Genomic DNA, 16315 nt, shown 5'->3' with positions numbered 1-16315 from the left:
AGCGCCCTCTGAGATCGTTCCTCCCCCATCGCCGAAGCGCGCGTAAACTGTAGGCAAGGGGAGACCCTGCCAGAGAGGGAATTTTAGGTTAGTGGACATGTAGGCATATAGACGGAAACACGGCAATACTGTTGCCTCATTTACTTCTTGTCGTCTTGTGCTTTTTGTTCGTGCGTCGTGTGATCGTTTGTCGTCGTCTGTCGCTCCGTAGTCTAGTCTTAGCGTGTTTTTTGTACTTTGTAAAATAAGTGTAAATATTTACTTTTAGTGCTCATTAACGGTGTAATAACTGAGTGGAAACAAACTGTTGTGAGGTGAATTCGTATTCGCGGACGCAAACGGGAATTTTGCGAGTGGAAATTGTGATTGTGTTTTGTAAACAAATCTTCGGTTCGTTTTGGTGTTGTTGACAGAAGGTGTGAGTGACTTGGATAAAACAACGCTGGTGGAGGATTTTTATTTGAAATTAAGTAAATAAACCACGGCAGGGCCGCAGTGGTTTGTTTGTAAACAAGCCCGCGTGGAACCCAGTACTGTTGACACTACTAACACTACTACCTCACTAACTATATTTTTAATAAAAACTAAGCAAATTAATCACTCAACTTTATGAAATTCCAATATAATATTCAACTTGAAAAGTGCTCAAAATTCAGTGCCAACATAAAAAATAAGACTTTTGTTTAACAAAACAGTTTATTTAGTGCTTTCGGATAGAGTTTAAAGTTAAATGCTTTATACGCCAAGTCTTTATGACTGTCCCATTGTGCGAGCTCGCGTCGTGAAAACTTTCCGTTCCCGCGATCGGCGCGGCGGCGGGCGCGCGCTGCCAGCCACATTCGAGATTAGCTGCCTTCATTTGCGCGAGTAAACACTTGAAGCTCTCATCAGCACCAGATCCGCGCGGCTACCGGACTGCCTGCTACTAAACCAACGCTAGTAATATAGCGATCGATAATATTACGCATTACCGCTCCCGGCAGTGAGGGCGCGTGGCGCACACAGACGCACGCACGCACGCACACGCGCGCACGCCCCGCCCCGCCCCGCCCCCGCCCCCGCCGCGTGGCGTCCCGATGTAAACACTCTCGTGCACGCCGTTGACATAAACATTAGTGACGCGCTTATGATGCATTGAGAATCATTACGAATTTAACCTATAACATTTTAAGCTTTACGTAACTTATAGTACAAAATCCGTTGCCAATACTGTACCTGTAACTTTAAGGACTCTAGCTGTAAGACAACCGCCAGGAGTGTTCATAGAATAGAAAAGAAAACGTGATAGATATCGGTCTTGCGATGCTGGTGGGGCCGCACTTGTACAGCATGAACCCGGGCATGCTGGCGCTGGGCGGCTACACGATGCCGCTGGCGGCGGGGGGGTGCGGCGCGCGGGGGGGCAGCGACGCCATGAGCGTGGCCAGCACGGCGCCCGGCACGCCCGTGCACACGCCCGTGCACGCGCACGCCGCGCACGCCAGCCACGACCACTCCCCGCTGACCCCGGCCGAGCGCACCGGCGCCCCCCCCGGAGCCGGCAAGGACGCCGTCAAGCTCTTCATAGGCCAGATCCCACGCCACCTCGAAGAAGACGACCTACGCCCTATGTTTGAAGAGTTCGGCAAAATATACGAGTTCACCGTCCTCAAGGACAAACACACCGGCATGCACAAAGGTAAGTCGCGTAATTATGACCGCTATGTAAGCGCATAATGTTTGTTTTTTTCAGCTAGGAGCGGCCGCGGCGTGCATTGATTACGCTCACTTGCAACACACATAAAAACTCGATTCGTTTTATGGCGTGCCGTGTCGTCTCACGTGAGGTCGAGTTACAACAAAGAGCAAGGAGCAGGCGTTGGGGCAGGTCCGTCGCCACGGCCATTACTCACGCGGCGCTTCGGCCGAACGACGCCTAAACAATTTGTCATACCTTTTAAACTACGAAAATTGCTCCCGTGCTGGTGCCTTTCACTTTTTCGGTGTAAACGCCCCGCGAGCGTCGCTAAACTCTCACGCTAACTTCAGCATTCGTACACGATTCGTGTCTTAAACTGTTTTAAAATTAAATTTAAAGAAACGCTGAGTTGACACTTTCCGCTAATTAATAGCATTTTAATTGCGCAAGTGTGTTAAAGAAGTTCGAATTTAATAAACTGGTAGTTATTTAAATGATTTTCTCGGTCTTGGCATGCTTTCAGCTCATTCTTCAGCTTTTAGAGCAAATGTGTCTTAAATTCAGGAGCGCGCTCACCCGCGCGAGTTCATATTTCTGAAAGTATTTGAGAAAATCGTCTCTAAACTTAGCTTTGACTTGTAAAGGTGCAATTACGTATCGGTGTAAGTGAACGTGCGAATAGGTCAGTTCAAAGAGGCTGTAATGAGTGGGGCCGTGTTGGCTTCGGGTAAAGCGAAATAAGCCTTGAAAAATGCTCCTCGCGTTTTCTGCTCAACCGATCGCGAATGATTGCTTGTACAGCCGTGCCGACGTATGGGTATTCGCATTAAAATGTTGACCGGAATTTTCGTTTTCACACCAAAAATATTGCGTTTCGTTTTAAATGTCAGCGTTTTAATTAAGTACCTACATATTTATTTGTGTTTTATTAGTGTAGTGTAATTATTACCTCACTTATTGTAGATAATAATAACTAGGTAATTAAGTTCTATTGTTATTCTAAACTTCTAAATTTAAAAGAAAGTCACGTGGGTGATATGAATAAATTGATGAGAATTTAACCGGATTCAATAAAACCAATACTAGTGTTGTTAAATTAATATTTTATTTGCCTTTAGGTAGGGTACTAATAGGGTACTTAGGTAGGCAAATATTACATAATAGGTAGGTATATTAATTATCAAAATTTTACTTTAAAACATTTGGTAGTTGATTAAAAAAGTGGAATGACTTACGGCGTAACTCGTAGCCAGAAGAGCGTAGCGCGTAGCTTGCTACGGCGTGCTACGCGGCGCGCTACGATAGCTCAAGTCGATGGATAAGCCCTTGAACTTCGCTTTAGCATCCGCAGAAAAACGAAAATATTCAATATAACAGATCCAAAGTGTTGTTTATTCGTAACAACATATTCTATTCGATTGAATAAATGAAACAGCGTATGAAAGCGATGAGTAACCGAGCCACAATGGCGCGGCGATGACTCGGCACTTTGCCTACGTACTAGCGGAAAGCAATGATTAATAGTTTTTGAACGTTTAATTCCGTGTTTTTTGTATGAATTTAAGTCCTTCGCTGTAATTAAATGGTAATTTTGTTTTTCGAGCACTTGCCAGTAATTGCGAGACAAAGAGTTTTTTTATAATTTAAAATGCCAGTAATAATGCCAGTAATATTTCAAAGGCCGAGCACCCTTTAGTTATTTATTTATAAACTTTATTATTTGCTACGTGTTTCAAGAGAAAAATTAAAAATTAAAAATAAGTTGCGTTTTCTGAATAAGTAGCCGCATCAAACGGGTTATTGTAAGCTTTTGTGAAAATAATTTACCAAATCATATAAAATGAATACAATGTACCTACTCCTGTACAATATACTTATTTAATCTTATGATTAGGCTATATACAAATATTTATCTCTTCATCTTAATTATTTTCCTTTCTCGAAAAAGTTAAAAAAAGCTCTAAACATTGATAAATAATATTTTTTATTACCCTAAGGGACCCTAATAAATAATAATATCCTAACAAACGGTTCTGTAGTAGCGACTGCAGACACTTTATAAAGATTAGTGGTGTAGCAGGAATAGTTTTATACAGTTGTTAGGTAACAAATGGAGTGAAAGACTGCTATTGGGCCGGGGCAGCCTATACAGGCTTACAGAGAATGGCTATGGATGAAAATGCCTGCTATTAATACCAAAACTTAGGCAAAAACCTAAAAATAATATGGTTTTATATAAAAATTCAACAGATATTGATGTCTGATTTACGAATTTTTCGTAACACCAAATATTTTCATCGGTTATTAAACTTGGTTATAAAGAAGCACACTGATAGGCTTAATCAATTAAGAGAATATAACGATTATGTAGGTAAATCATAATTAAACAAAACCTGACGATACCACAATATTTTTTTTTCGGAATGTTGAAACAAAACGTTACACATTATGTCATCAAATCACCACTAATGAACTTGCTTCTAATTATCCGCAACATAAGTAATTCTTTTGTTTTCGGGCCACTCCCACTCTTGGTCACATCTATTATTATACTTCTATACAGTGCAGGAGGGTCACTCTCTAAATCGACGAACGAACGAAGGAGAATTGTCGCACAATGAGCACGCTTAATACATCCAAATAGAGCCGTGATTCGCGCAGCGCTCTGAAGATTCGGAAAATCAAAACCTAACCACGATTCTATCTCGTTGTATAAAGCGAGCCGATAGCGCGACAATTCTCCTTCATTGATTTAGACTCTAAATTTTAGAGTGACCCCAGATACGGTGGGTCAGTATAAATGTGTATGTATGTATAATGTACAGGGTGTGGACTTACTGATGGGCTTAATAGCCACTGACTACGGAAATCCGCCTGTACATTGGCTGAAGTTGAAGCTTATAATATGATGCGTTGCAACTTTATTACTAAGGTATATAGGTGAAGTTTTATAAAAGAAGTTACCGTCTCGTGATAGCTGTGAAAATGATATACTAATGAAACGGATAATATCTATGTTCTTTTAAGTACTTATGTGTTTTTTAAACGCTAATACACTCACGGGAAATGAAAAAGTTCCACTCACAAAATGCCGACACCAAACAACCCCAATTTTTTCAAACATTTAATCTAATATTTGAACAAAACATTACCATTTTTCAGCAAATGAAAGTAAAAAGTACCTGCCTATTCTTAAGTAGGATATTAATTTAAAGTCATTCACACCACACGCCTTCTGGTAAAAAGTAGATTCTACGTATTATAATGACGTATAAAGTTACTATGACGGTTATATTGCGGTTGTATACTCCTATAGCAAAACAACGAAGGGTGGTGGCAGTAACTCGCATGCCATATTCTGCTCCCATATTAAAATAGCAGCGGCGACGCCGCCGGGAATGCGGTCACTCTTTTATCCGCATTTCAAATCCTTGCGGAGATAATTAAACACTATACGACTGTCTGATAACTTTGTATGTTTGAAGTATGTCGTTTTGGTTTGATTACTTGCTGAATATTTGTCATAATTTGAAAGGTATTGATTTTAGTAAGTAGGTAGTATTTCACAATTTAAAATATTTATATCTTAAAATTACACGCGAACACACGTATCCATATATTATATCTTCTACAAAAATTACGGCATAGGTAGACATGCATTGCTGCACCCAATTTTCGTTAGTGTTGTATTTATCCTAATAACATTACTCAATGCTAAGTCCGTACACCGCTCCTGCTAAGTAAATTACCTTGTAAAAAATAGTGACATATACTTTCATTACCTATTTAATAGCAAGGCTTACATAATTGCACGTTTCTACGTTGATTAGGGGAGTCTTGGGGTCAGAGCTCACGACTTGTGACGTCATCGGTGGCATGTCAATCGACGGCCGGTCGCCTTACTTAATTAACCACCCTCGATGCCGCCCTAGGATACCGCCCTAGGATTCGCTGGCTATACGTACAAGTATAATTATAGGGACAGTGGTATCGTGACGTTTATATTGAGTGAATGAAGTATGTTGTAGACTTACTATGCAAATCTGCTGAATTTTATAGATCACCATTGGGTAAAAACGCGAAGAAATGTTAATCTTATACTGTACAATATACTATCTTAAATAGGTACCCCTGAAGTGACGCTTGAAGTTCGACTTTAGTATAGTAGACTGCCAAATAACAGTCAAATATGACATATCCTCGGGTTTACACCCAATAGATATCTCAAAAAAATAAACAGACTCGCCGCCCTGAACGTCTGATATGGTTTTTAGAGGCGCTGGTAGATTAGAGCTTTTAATCTGTCTTCTGTGCTTCTGTTATTTTCTTTTAAATCATGCGCATATACTCGTAGCATCATAGCATGATTCCATTATTGAAATCCTCCATCTAATCAGAGTGGTTCTTGAATATAGGTATATTGTATACCGTAGACAATCGTAGACGTTGCTATAGTTATCATTGCTCAATGGATCTCAGCACAATCAGATCTGCGTCAATCAGACGTGCACTAGCTAATTGGTCTCGGCACCAGTCGGCAGTTCAACAAATTCACCAGCGGATCATAACGCTATCTATACAGCTAATGTTTTGATGGTTAAATTATGTGAATATAGAAATGTGATTTGTCATTAGGTACTTTTCATGAGGTTAAATTATTATTAGGGATTCTTTTAAGTTATTTTTAGGACTACGACTTCAGTTCTGTTTATATCAAAAATATAATTTGTTTTATTACGATAGATCTCATATTTGAAATGGTCTAGTGAAATCGCACTTTTCATAGAAACATACAGTTGTGTTAATCGGCTAGCATTTTGTGATTCCGATATAAGTGAACTACGCTCTACCACTCCCAAATAAACATAACACAATCAAATTATGTAATTTTCAACATATACCATAACCGTAAGACGTCATACTAAACACCAGTTTTTATCGGAAGTTAATGAAATGACAGTACCAACACAGAAAAGCGACATGAAAACGTCAGGCATGTTGTGCTTAAGTGATTTCTTCCAGGCACCGTATTGGCGTGGTCGTGTTAATTGCCTTTGGCGCAGGTCGCCGCTTCAACAAATTACTTCACCAGATTTCTAGCCAAGACGCTCCGCTACTGTCGGTGACTTTGTATGTATTTACTTAATTAGTTTTGTTTCATTTTATATTGAAATTTGACACAAAATTATTAGGTAAATTTTGCTTTCGTGAACATAATTATTTATTCTAAGGAGATTAAACATTTTTTTTATTGAAAACAGTACCTAACATCCATCCATTTTGGACATACCGCACAGACAATGTACATAAAAAAATTACAAGCTCTTCTTTTGCGCTTAACCTTGGCGTGTCTTTCAACTTTTCTTTATTTTATTTCATGCTGTTTTATTCTATGTTCTTAGTCATCGAGACATTTTAATGAAATTTAAATAAATATGTTTCGTCTGCAACTTACTACTCAAATAACATTTGGCACTCGGCAAAGATTTGGGGAATTAGTCGGCGACATTTTGAAGCCAAGTACCTTGATGCGGCTAGACTGAGACTGGGGTCACTGCAGCTTACGAGAAACGAACGAACGAGAGTACTGATTGCGTGCAATCAGTACGTTTCATGGAAGGAGATAGAGTCGTGGTCAGCGTAGCTTCTAAGCTTCGTTTTTCTTAAGCTGCGTACAGACCGACCCAACGAACGGCCAACGAACGCCCAACGATGGATTTTTATCATAGATAATATAGGGCAGATTGCAGCAACGAAGGTCAACGAAACACGTTCGTTGGCGTTCGTTTAGCCGGTCTGTACGCAGCTTTAAGCTTCGGAACGCTGCGATAACCATGCACGGCTCTATTTCGCTGTAGTAAAATTATTGCATGACAGTTCTCGTCCGTTCGTTTTTTGTAAACTATAGTGACCCCTTGGTAGATGTCTTGTGCAAGTTATACACCGGTGGACATACTCGTACCATTTAATTAATTATAGTTATTACACTCCTACTGTACTACTTGTGTGCTTACTTAATATGGTAAGATATAGATAGGAAGGCTATGATATGAAACTATATTACGGTGTAATTAGGTACTCTTATTTAAAGCAAAGGCTGTGAAGCAAACTCTTTCCTGAATAAGTTTTTTTTTTCATTTATAGAAGTTGCTACATACAAACTAACACGGTAGAATCTCTTATTTCCAAAATTCTCAACTCACTATAACAATTCATAAACTGAAATCCGATGATAATGTTAAATGTAGGCATGACAAGGGAATGAAATGAAATGTCATATCAAGTTACTGTTGCAAAACAAACACCAACCGGCTCCGAATATGCTTTATTTACTTAGCAAATTAAACCTTATTCCCTGCAGATTTGCCGGTAATCAATTATTGTTGACCAACTTTGTTAAACCTGCGAGAAGAATTGGCTCGTCGACTCACACCGGCTCAGCTGAAGAGAAATAGAAGCGATACATCTTCCCATTCGGGAAAAAGCGGGCTGAAGGATCGTTCATTATGCAGTGTCCTTATTTTCATTCACGTTTCAATGGATTGCGTAACAAGAAAACCGAGGGAAAACATGTCGTGGATTGTGCGGAGAGTGATGTATGTGTCAGTCCGCGTGGCGTGTGTCACGTGTCGCCGGCGTGGCGCGCATGCGTGGCGTGACGTCACGCGGCCGGCGGCAGCGCGCGGCAGTCGGGAGCCACGCCGCGGGCCGCAGCCTCGCCACCGCCACCAATGTCCCACGCGACACACGTAAACAACAATATAAACACGAGTGATATGCGCGCCCACGCTTTATGATACCACGGCTCTGACCACGACTGATTTTTTCCCGGACAGTTTGATGTATTCCGTTTCAAAAGTTTGGTGTATTAAGTTTAAATTGTGTCGTACGGTATTTCTGAATTTGCATCGGTTGCGGCGGGTCCGAGCTAAATAGTTTCAGTTGGATTTGGTGTATAAAAGTAGATAATATATCGATTGAAGACCGTGTCTTTTTAGTGCCATTTTCTAAAGTAGTTTATAAAAATAATAATAAAGTTGATATCATAATAGTGATAGCTAACATTAAGCACTTTAGTCTTATCGCCAGTACAAAGTTTAATATTTCGTTGCCTTCTCGCCTCTAACTAGAAGATAATATATTAAAATAATATATAAAGTTTCTAACGAATAAATAGCCAAGCTTACTATAAGAAGATACTAAGAAGTATATAAAGTAGTTCTAGTCGCGCTAGGAGTCTAGTATATACTAGACATTTTTATCAAATCCAGAAGAAATCAGACCAAAGGCCAAAATGTCTCTAATCTGTAGAGGTAAGTGTGAACACCCGCGATTTGAATATCATATCTACAGGATGATTTTTTGTGAGCGCTAGTTAAAGGTGGCTTATTTATTTTGCAGAGCCAAGCGGCCCCCTAATGGCCGAGCCGATACTCAGCCTGTATAAATCCCCTGTATCAGGTACGGTTATCTTTTCATTACTGCCGGTACATTTGATAACATGACACACTCCACTGTTCCTACATTACACACTCACACACTTATACATTATCATTTTAGGTTTAGGTAAATGTGTTGGTTTGCTACTGAACCATGTGACTACTTGACTTGAATATAAATATGTGACATACAATTGAAAAACATCGTAACTCTCCCATCAAAATAAATGTATGACAATGTAGATTGCGTGTAACTACGTTTATTGAAAAAAAATTACAACTGTGTGATGACTAACGTATAGAAAGTAAAAGTTGAAATTGATAGGCACTAATAAAAAATAACCACAAACACGATATAATAACAACAAATTACCTATAGTAAAGTTGCGTTACAATTACCTACTCCCTTTGAAAATAACATGCAAAGTGTAAAATAAGTGGAATATAAAATACTACACATAAAACTTAATAACGAGTTAGATTTTTTAAAGTCAAATTATCATTCATTGTGATATTTGAGATTACATACAAAATCAATATAATTTTTATACACTGCTAATGCACTCAACATTGTAAATACCCCTATCTAAATATAAATAAATATATCTAATTTGAATGCCGCTGAATACGAAGCCACCGCAAGGTAGGTCCCGTGTTTTGTTGATTTATAAATATGTGCTTCCATCTTCGTGAGTGATATTTGCAAACCTGATGCGACGCCGTCAAAACCACCGAACACTGTATCAGTAACGTACCGTCGTGTTTTCCCGCCATATTATAAATTACCTTTATTTTTGAGAAGCTCTCTCCGCTCACAAACTTTGACTGCACCATCAATCACGAGCCTTTCAATATTTATAAAAAAACCATCAACATTTTTAAAATGCCCCCATCAATTTTACGAAGTGCTCTTTCTAGCAAATTTTTCCTTTGCCACGTAATGGACCTTTTTGTTTCGCACGTTACTTAACATAATAAATATGTTATGTTTTTGGTTTGATGTTAAAGTTAGATGTGCGTTGTGGTAGGTTCTTTCATTTTTTAATGTATAATTTCCTAGTTGACAACCGTGACCTTTCTCAATACATAATTGATAATAGATACTACTACTACTAATCTTTTTTAATGTGTCACAAATATATATTTTTCTGAAGAACCTTTATTTTCCAAACTATTGCAAACTACTCTCCGTTCAAATAAGTATCTTTATTTATTGCTTCAACTTACAATCAAGTACAATAAAATAATCAATTATTTAACAATATCAATCGGTATTGGCACGTACCCTGAACGTTTTCAATAAATACACGTAACATTCAATTGTCACATAACATAAATACATGCGGCAATAATATTCACAGGGCAGCGATAAAAATAATAATGTGAACAATAAAATAGCAACGAAAATCATTGTGATTATTCGTAGGCCACACAGTATTATCTGAATGGGTGAGGCGGCAATTAATGGGCCAACTGGAATATTCTCTATCGATTGCAATGAAAATAAAATACGATGAATAATTAATTCGTCCTCCAACTTAGTTGACGGATACTAGGTACCTTGAAACAATGTTTGCTTTTTTTAGTAGCTTTGTGAGCTCGTTAGGTAATTGTTAGTATAGTTTTACATTTGGACAGGGTTTAATTAATGGATGGACTTGAGAAGATTTTTAAGAAACAAAATAATGAATAACGTTATTTTGAGCTGCTACGTAGGTAGATATTATATCAAATGTGAAAGAAAATTATGTACGGTGGCCTGCGCCTAAAAGTATACAGGCGGAGTTTTTAAAATAGCGATCTCAAGCTCACATGCTGCTCAAGCACATCCACATAAACACCACTGCTACACACATCACACACAACACGTCCCCGGATTTATAACACATGTAGCTGGTCCCTTCATCATCAGGGATCGCTATTTTAAAAACTCCGCCTGTATACTTTTAGGCGCAGGCCACCGTACATACAGTATATATATGTCGCAGGCATCTGGTTTAATCTCCTGTTTGATTGAACCGCTAGCCCGTTCATTGGATGACTCTATTCAGTTGTATGACTAGGCCGAACGTTGATTGTACAAGCGTCACAAAACGTCCAACTAGTTAGCGGACTTAAAATCAGTCAGGTGGTGAATAAAACAAATATGGCGTCTAACAGCGAACAGCTAACACAAAAAGCACTTGTATTATTATTTTTTGCAAATAAATTAGCTTTAAAGTGCGTTATTTATGTTAAAATAGTGTGACAACATGGATTTACCTATTACTACATCGCCGGCGGATAGTTTCAAAGAAAAAAATGTGCTGAAACTGGATAATTATAAACTGTTGTTCATAACAATATCAAGGTACGGTTATTGTTATTGTTTAGTTAATTTGTGAGATGAGAGCTTTGTAACATAGTCTTTTTGTTGACTCTTGTCTGGTCATGTTCATCCTAACCAGACATTACAAAGTTGCTATACTATATCCCATTTAACGACTTCGCTGAATAACGTTCAGTCAAGACGTTGGACGTTACAGTCAACCACTTGACAAGTTGTTCTTTAGTCATTCAACTGAGTAGCGACATCCAATGAACGGGCTAGCGGTTCAATCAAACAGGAGATTAAACCAGATGCCTGCGACATATACATATGTAAGCATTTACTAAAATACCAACATGCGTGTAGGTATAAGTATAAGTATGCTGAAGTAAAATTTTCCAACATGCAATTTCACAAGACGTATGGTCGGTTCTGTGTACTTCGGAGATGCAGACAGTCACTCTTCCTAGCAGAAAGCGAATTTTCGGGGTGCTGTTGTGCTATTTTTCTTGTTTGTGTGTCCTTCGGTTGTTGTTATTCATGAAAAATACCTACCTAAATTAAAATGAAATAGGTAATCAGCATTTTGAGGAGCCGTGGCCTTGACTTCCGCTCTGGGACATATCTCATGCAGAGGATCTCCTTGGCGGTTCAGCGTGGAAACGCTGCAAGCGTCTTGTAAAGTAAAATGAAGTAATTCTTTAGCGTTTCCACGAGACCTTTGCTTCGGATATGGCGCGAGTTGGAACGCTAGAGTAGGAACATTTAATTATATTATATTGTATCGTTATTTATAAGGAATAGGTCATGTTTTACTGCAGTTCAAAACAATCATGATATTTTGTCAGAAACACACAGTGGTCCACATTAGTGAATATTGCTCGCTGCCACATCCCGACTGCGGTGCGCACAGTTAGGGCGGCCGCACACGATTCAGTGATTTTAATGTGTTTTGGATAATTAATAACGATATTAAAAGCAAATGTTTCATGTGGCTTTATCTATTCTGTATTTAATGGTGGGCGATATTTTAATTTTCACGTTTGTAGGTTTTAATGCATGTTGTGTAGTAGCGTTTTGGTATAATAATTATGTTGTAGAAAAATCATATATTTTTATCACCCGCACGGTATTGTGTACACCATATACATACACTCATGAAAGTTTAACGAAAGTACTGTCAATTCAAAATCAATTTTGTTAAAAGATACAAAAAGTAAGTCGGTAGGTTAGGTTCTATACATGGAAATCATAACGAAGATAAATATGTTTACTTATTTTTACTTATGGATGACAAGGAATCCTGAAGGTTATAATTTAAGTTCCTTACGACTTCCTGTCTGAAGAAAAAGGCCGACTGAAAGTTCTACGTATGATAATTTCTCTACCGATATTACATTTTTGTACGATATTTTCGGCTGTACTTATCTATGTTGTGCTGACTAGGATGTTATTTATGGCTTTATGCGAATACTTTTTGTTCACTTACTTTAGTGTTGTTTTTAACAGACTTCGAAAAGTACCTAAGCAGGGATACATACTATTATTTTTTGATGTTGGTGCGATTTTTTTAAATCATAAGCATTATGGTACCAACTTCAAAAAACAATAGTTCCTACCCTTTTATTTTTTAAAATTATTATTTTATTTTATTGTTTTTAGTTTATTTGCAATTATAAATTGTCACTTAAAAGTAAGATGCAAACGATACCATTACGTCCTACTAGTCAATACGAATCATTCAAGCCTAAGCACGAGGTAGTTGCTATATTATACCGTTGAAGAGTTCCCTTGACTGCCTTCCGTTTCCATCATCAGATCAGGTCAAGGTCACCATCATATTTTTTAATTATAATAAGTATATTTACGTTCTAAATTTCATTAGAATCGGTTAAACACAATACATCAAAAAAATAATTTTCAAAATCGGTCCATAAACGGCGGAGTAATCGGTGAACATACATAAAAAATATAAAAAAAAAGATCCCGACGAATTGAGAACCTCCTCCTTTTTTTGAAGTCGGTTAAAAAATGTATAGGTACTTACAACTTTATAGTAAACTAATATTTTTTGTTGTAAGCACACATAATATACATCAATAATCAAAGGTTATTTTAAACATGAAATATTCTTGACTGTTGAACTCATTTTCTTTTTCAAAACTGTTTTCAGTGTTGCGATTCTATAAAGCTAATTGTCAAAACTCGATTCTGAATCCGGAGTGAGTTTTCAAATTGGCATTCTGTAATTTCCGTAGACACATCGAATTTCGAGATTTTGACAAATAATGTATGAGGTTACATATAATGTCATTACTGTTCGAACGTGAAGTGAAAGGTGAAGGGAGAATGAAGATGTGAAGTGAAGTCTGATTTTACAGAATCGCAATGCTGTGCTCTGAACAAAGATTCTGGATCTAGAATGTTCCATGTCGTAAATGTATATGTAGGCTAAAGTTTATACTTTAACAAGTCGGCCCAATAGCCGTTCATAAGCTACAACAACGTATACAACTACACATACATACAAGTGTATGAATTACAAAAGACACCAAATAAACAAATAATGTTGCAAGGAAGCAATTTATACGAACTGACATGCTGACTCATAAATAAGAATCGGATCCGCAGAGAAGCGTAAAATTTAAACACAGGAGACACACAAAACTTTCCACATTAACCGTCGATACAGGAGGGTTACTCTACACTGACGAAAAACGAACCAACGATAGCTTCCGTACAATCGGCACGTTTTATACAACGAAATTGAGTCGTGGCTTGCGCTGCAGCGCTCCGGAACTTAGTTTTTCGTCGTATAGAGTGACCCCAAGCGCCATCGCGAGCTCAATACTTTCACTCGCTTGACAAACTGCATCGAAAACTTGCACTGTAAAACCGTATATCACGCCGGCAGTCAATAGATAAAAATGCATTTTCTGGTTACTAAAATGTTCACTAGTCGACGGGAGTAGTAATGGTTGGAACGGCATTAATCTCCGCCTAACTATACAGGATGGCATATTATCAGTGGCGTTCCCGTTGCTAGGTTTATGTGACAGTCATATTGAATAAGTTTTATTCTTCTTCTAATGCCTCTCCACTACTGGAGGTTGGCGGTCAGTTGCATACTCCTCTCTAGTATTCGCCAAGCACATCAGCTGTTCTACGCATTTATGATCAGAGCTAAAGTTTTATAATGGACTCTGAAATCGTTGAAAAAAAGGTGCTTCAAACTACGTATCTTTACTATGGAATGGGATGGGAAGTATTTTAATGAAAGGTAGAACTTATGTACAGTCAGTCGGATATTATGTTAACCTAGCAATGTGAACGTAACGGATAAATTTTCATCCTGTAGACTTTTTTGCGAACTTCTAGCACTCGAGAGGATTAAGAAAATTTCAATTATCGTTCGCTCGCGATTCGCAAGAGACGACGCCGCCGCCGCCGCCCCGCTGCCGCCCCGCCGCCGCCGCTGCGGGAGCCTACAATCCTCCTCTGAATTAGAGCTCAAATAGAATCCATTTTATTAATATCCTGTGATCTCCCGATAGCTGAGTGACTGCTAACTGACTTTTGAAAATCGGCCGCTTTACCTCGCAAGCTTTTCCGATAAATTCCAATTAAAAAAAACATTTGAGAGTACTTAAAGATTGGATTGCTAATAGGCTATATTTCGCAGTCAGGAAACTTGGCAGAAGTTCGAGGCAAGCTCTTTAGAGGGGCGAGTGAGAGAAGAGGCTTGGCCGGCCGTAGTCATTATCTGGCCTTGGATCGTATTTAGGCAATAAGTCTGCCTGCTGCGAGCTAACCTAACTGGACAGATCTGGCTGCTACTCCAGATGCACTTCTTATTTATTTCACTTCGGAGACCCATTTGGTTTCCGCTTCGGGTTGGAGTAAACGCTATTTATGGTGCGTCGGTTGTCGCCTCCCGTGTTGTGGTGTGTTTACAGAAAGCCGGTTAAGTGATATAGTTGCTTTTACTTTCAAGATAAATTTGTCTGGATAATGTAACTTTTCAGTTATGCCCATACGTCTTTATTTCATAAGTAAATATAGGTATAGGTACTTAAAATTCTTATTACCAAACCGGACAACTGACAATAATATTTATTTTATGTGAAAAAAATGGTCTCAGAGCAAAAGTTTAAAGTTATTAATGGTTTGACCACTTGAATATGTACATTATGTACAAAGGTGTGAACTTGATAAAAACAATCACGTGTACAATACAGCATTTAGGAATTTATTTATTATAATTTATCATAATTATAATTTAATCAAGAAGTACTATGTAACTAATAAAATACCTTAATAAACATACTTACTGCTTTGCGCAGTTTGGCCGCATTTAGAAACATGTTTAAATATTTTGTTAACTAAAACTATTCAATATATTTTTTGCAATTCGAACATCGTATCTTCTACTCGACGTAACTCTAAGATTCCCAGTACTTACGGGAACCTATTTACACTCTAGTAATCACGAAAGTACGCTTTTAGAGCAAGTTCAGTGGCTCTCGTATCAAAGGGCCGACAGTGCCGCATCCCGCCATAATTAGAAACAGTGAGTGAATTTTGTTGTTATATAATTTAGATTTACTTAGTTCCATGAAGTAGTTGTATTTAGGATTCTTTACCTTTATCTGGGTACATAAATTGCAAAGGAAGAGTTTGCAGATAATGATGTGAAAAATTACTTCTTAAAAAGGCACATTGTTTAGTAAAAATCCCATAGGGTTGTAAGTGTTATAACGTCATCTTAATAAGGGTTCCTGAAATAATTTTAATAATATAAGTAGCTATAAACAAAATGTATTGTACCTCACAGTTGATAATGTAACAACAAAAACTTTAATTTATCTGATATACACCATTTACCATTCG

At 38.0% G+C, this 16315-nt stretch overlaps 2 protein-coding genes across 7 annotated transcripts in view; both read left to right on the top strand.

The window, feature by feature from the left end:
* The window catches only part of LOC105384707 (chitooligosaccharidolytic beta-N-acetylglucosaminidase), a 445339-nt gene that overhangs the window by 124989 nt on the left and 304035 nt on the right, over positions 1-16315 (top strand). The window lies entirely within an intron of this gene.
* LOC105385214 (CUGBP Elav-like family member 3) overlaps positions 1275-16315 on the top strand; it is a 388314-nt gene continuing 373273 nt past the window's right edge. For 4 of the 5 annotated variants that reach the window (XM_048624354.1, XM_048624353.1, XM_048624352.1 and 1 more), the window contains exon 1: positions 1275-1678. In XM_048624354.1, coding sequence (XP_048480311.1) covers positions 1303-1678 — 376 coding nt within the window. In that variant the 5' untranslated portion in view covers positions 1275-1302. Of the gene's footprint in view, positions 1679-8011; positions 8992-9079; positions 9140-16315 lie in introns of those variants that run through there. The other variant, XM_048624355.1, reaches the window with a different exon arrangement.

Source organism: Plutella xylostella, chromosome 12 (assembly GCF_932276165.1).
Source record: "Plutella xylostella chromosome 12, ilPluXylo3.1, whole genome shotgun sequence".
Lineage (NCBI taxonomy): Eukaryota > Metazoa > Arthropoda > Insecta > Lepidoptera > Plutellidae > Plutella > Plutella xylostella.
The sequence above is the reverse complement of the archived record's forward strand: the minus strand, read 5'-3'. Positions and strand labels throughout refer to the sequence as shown.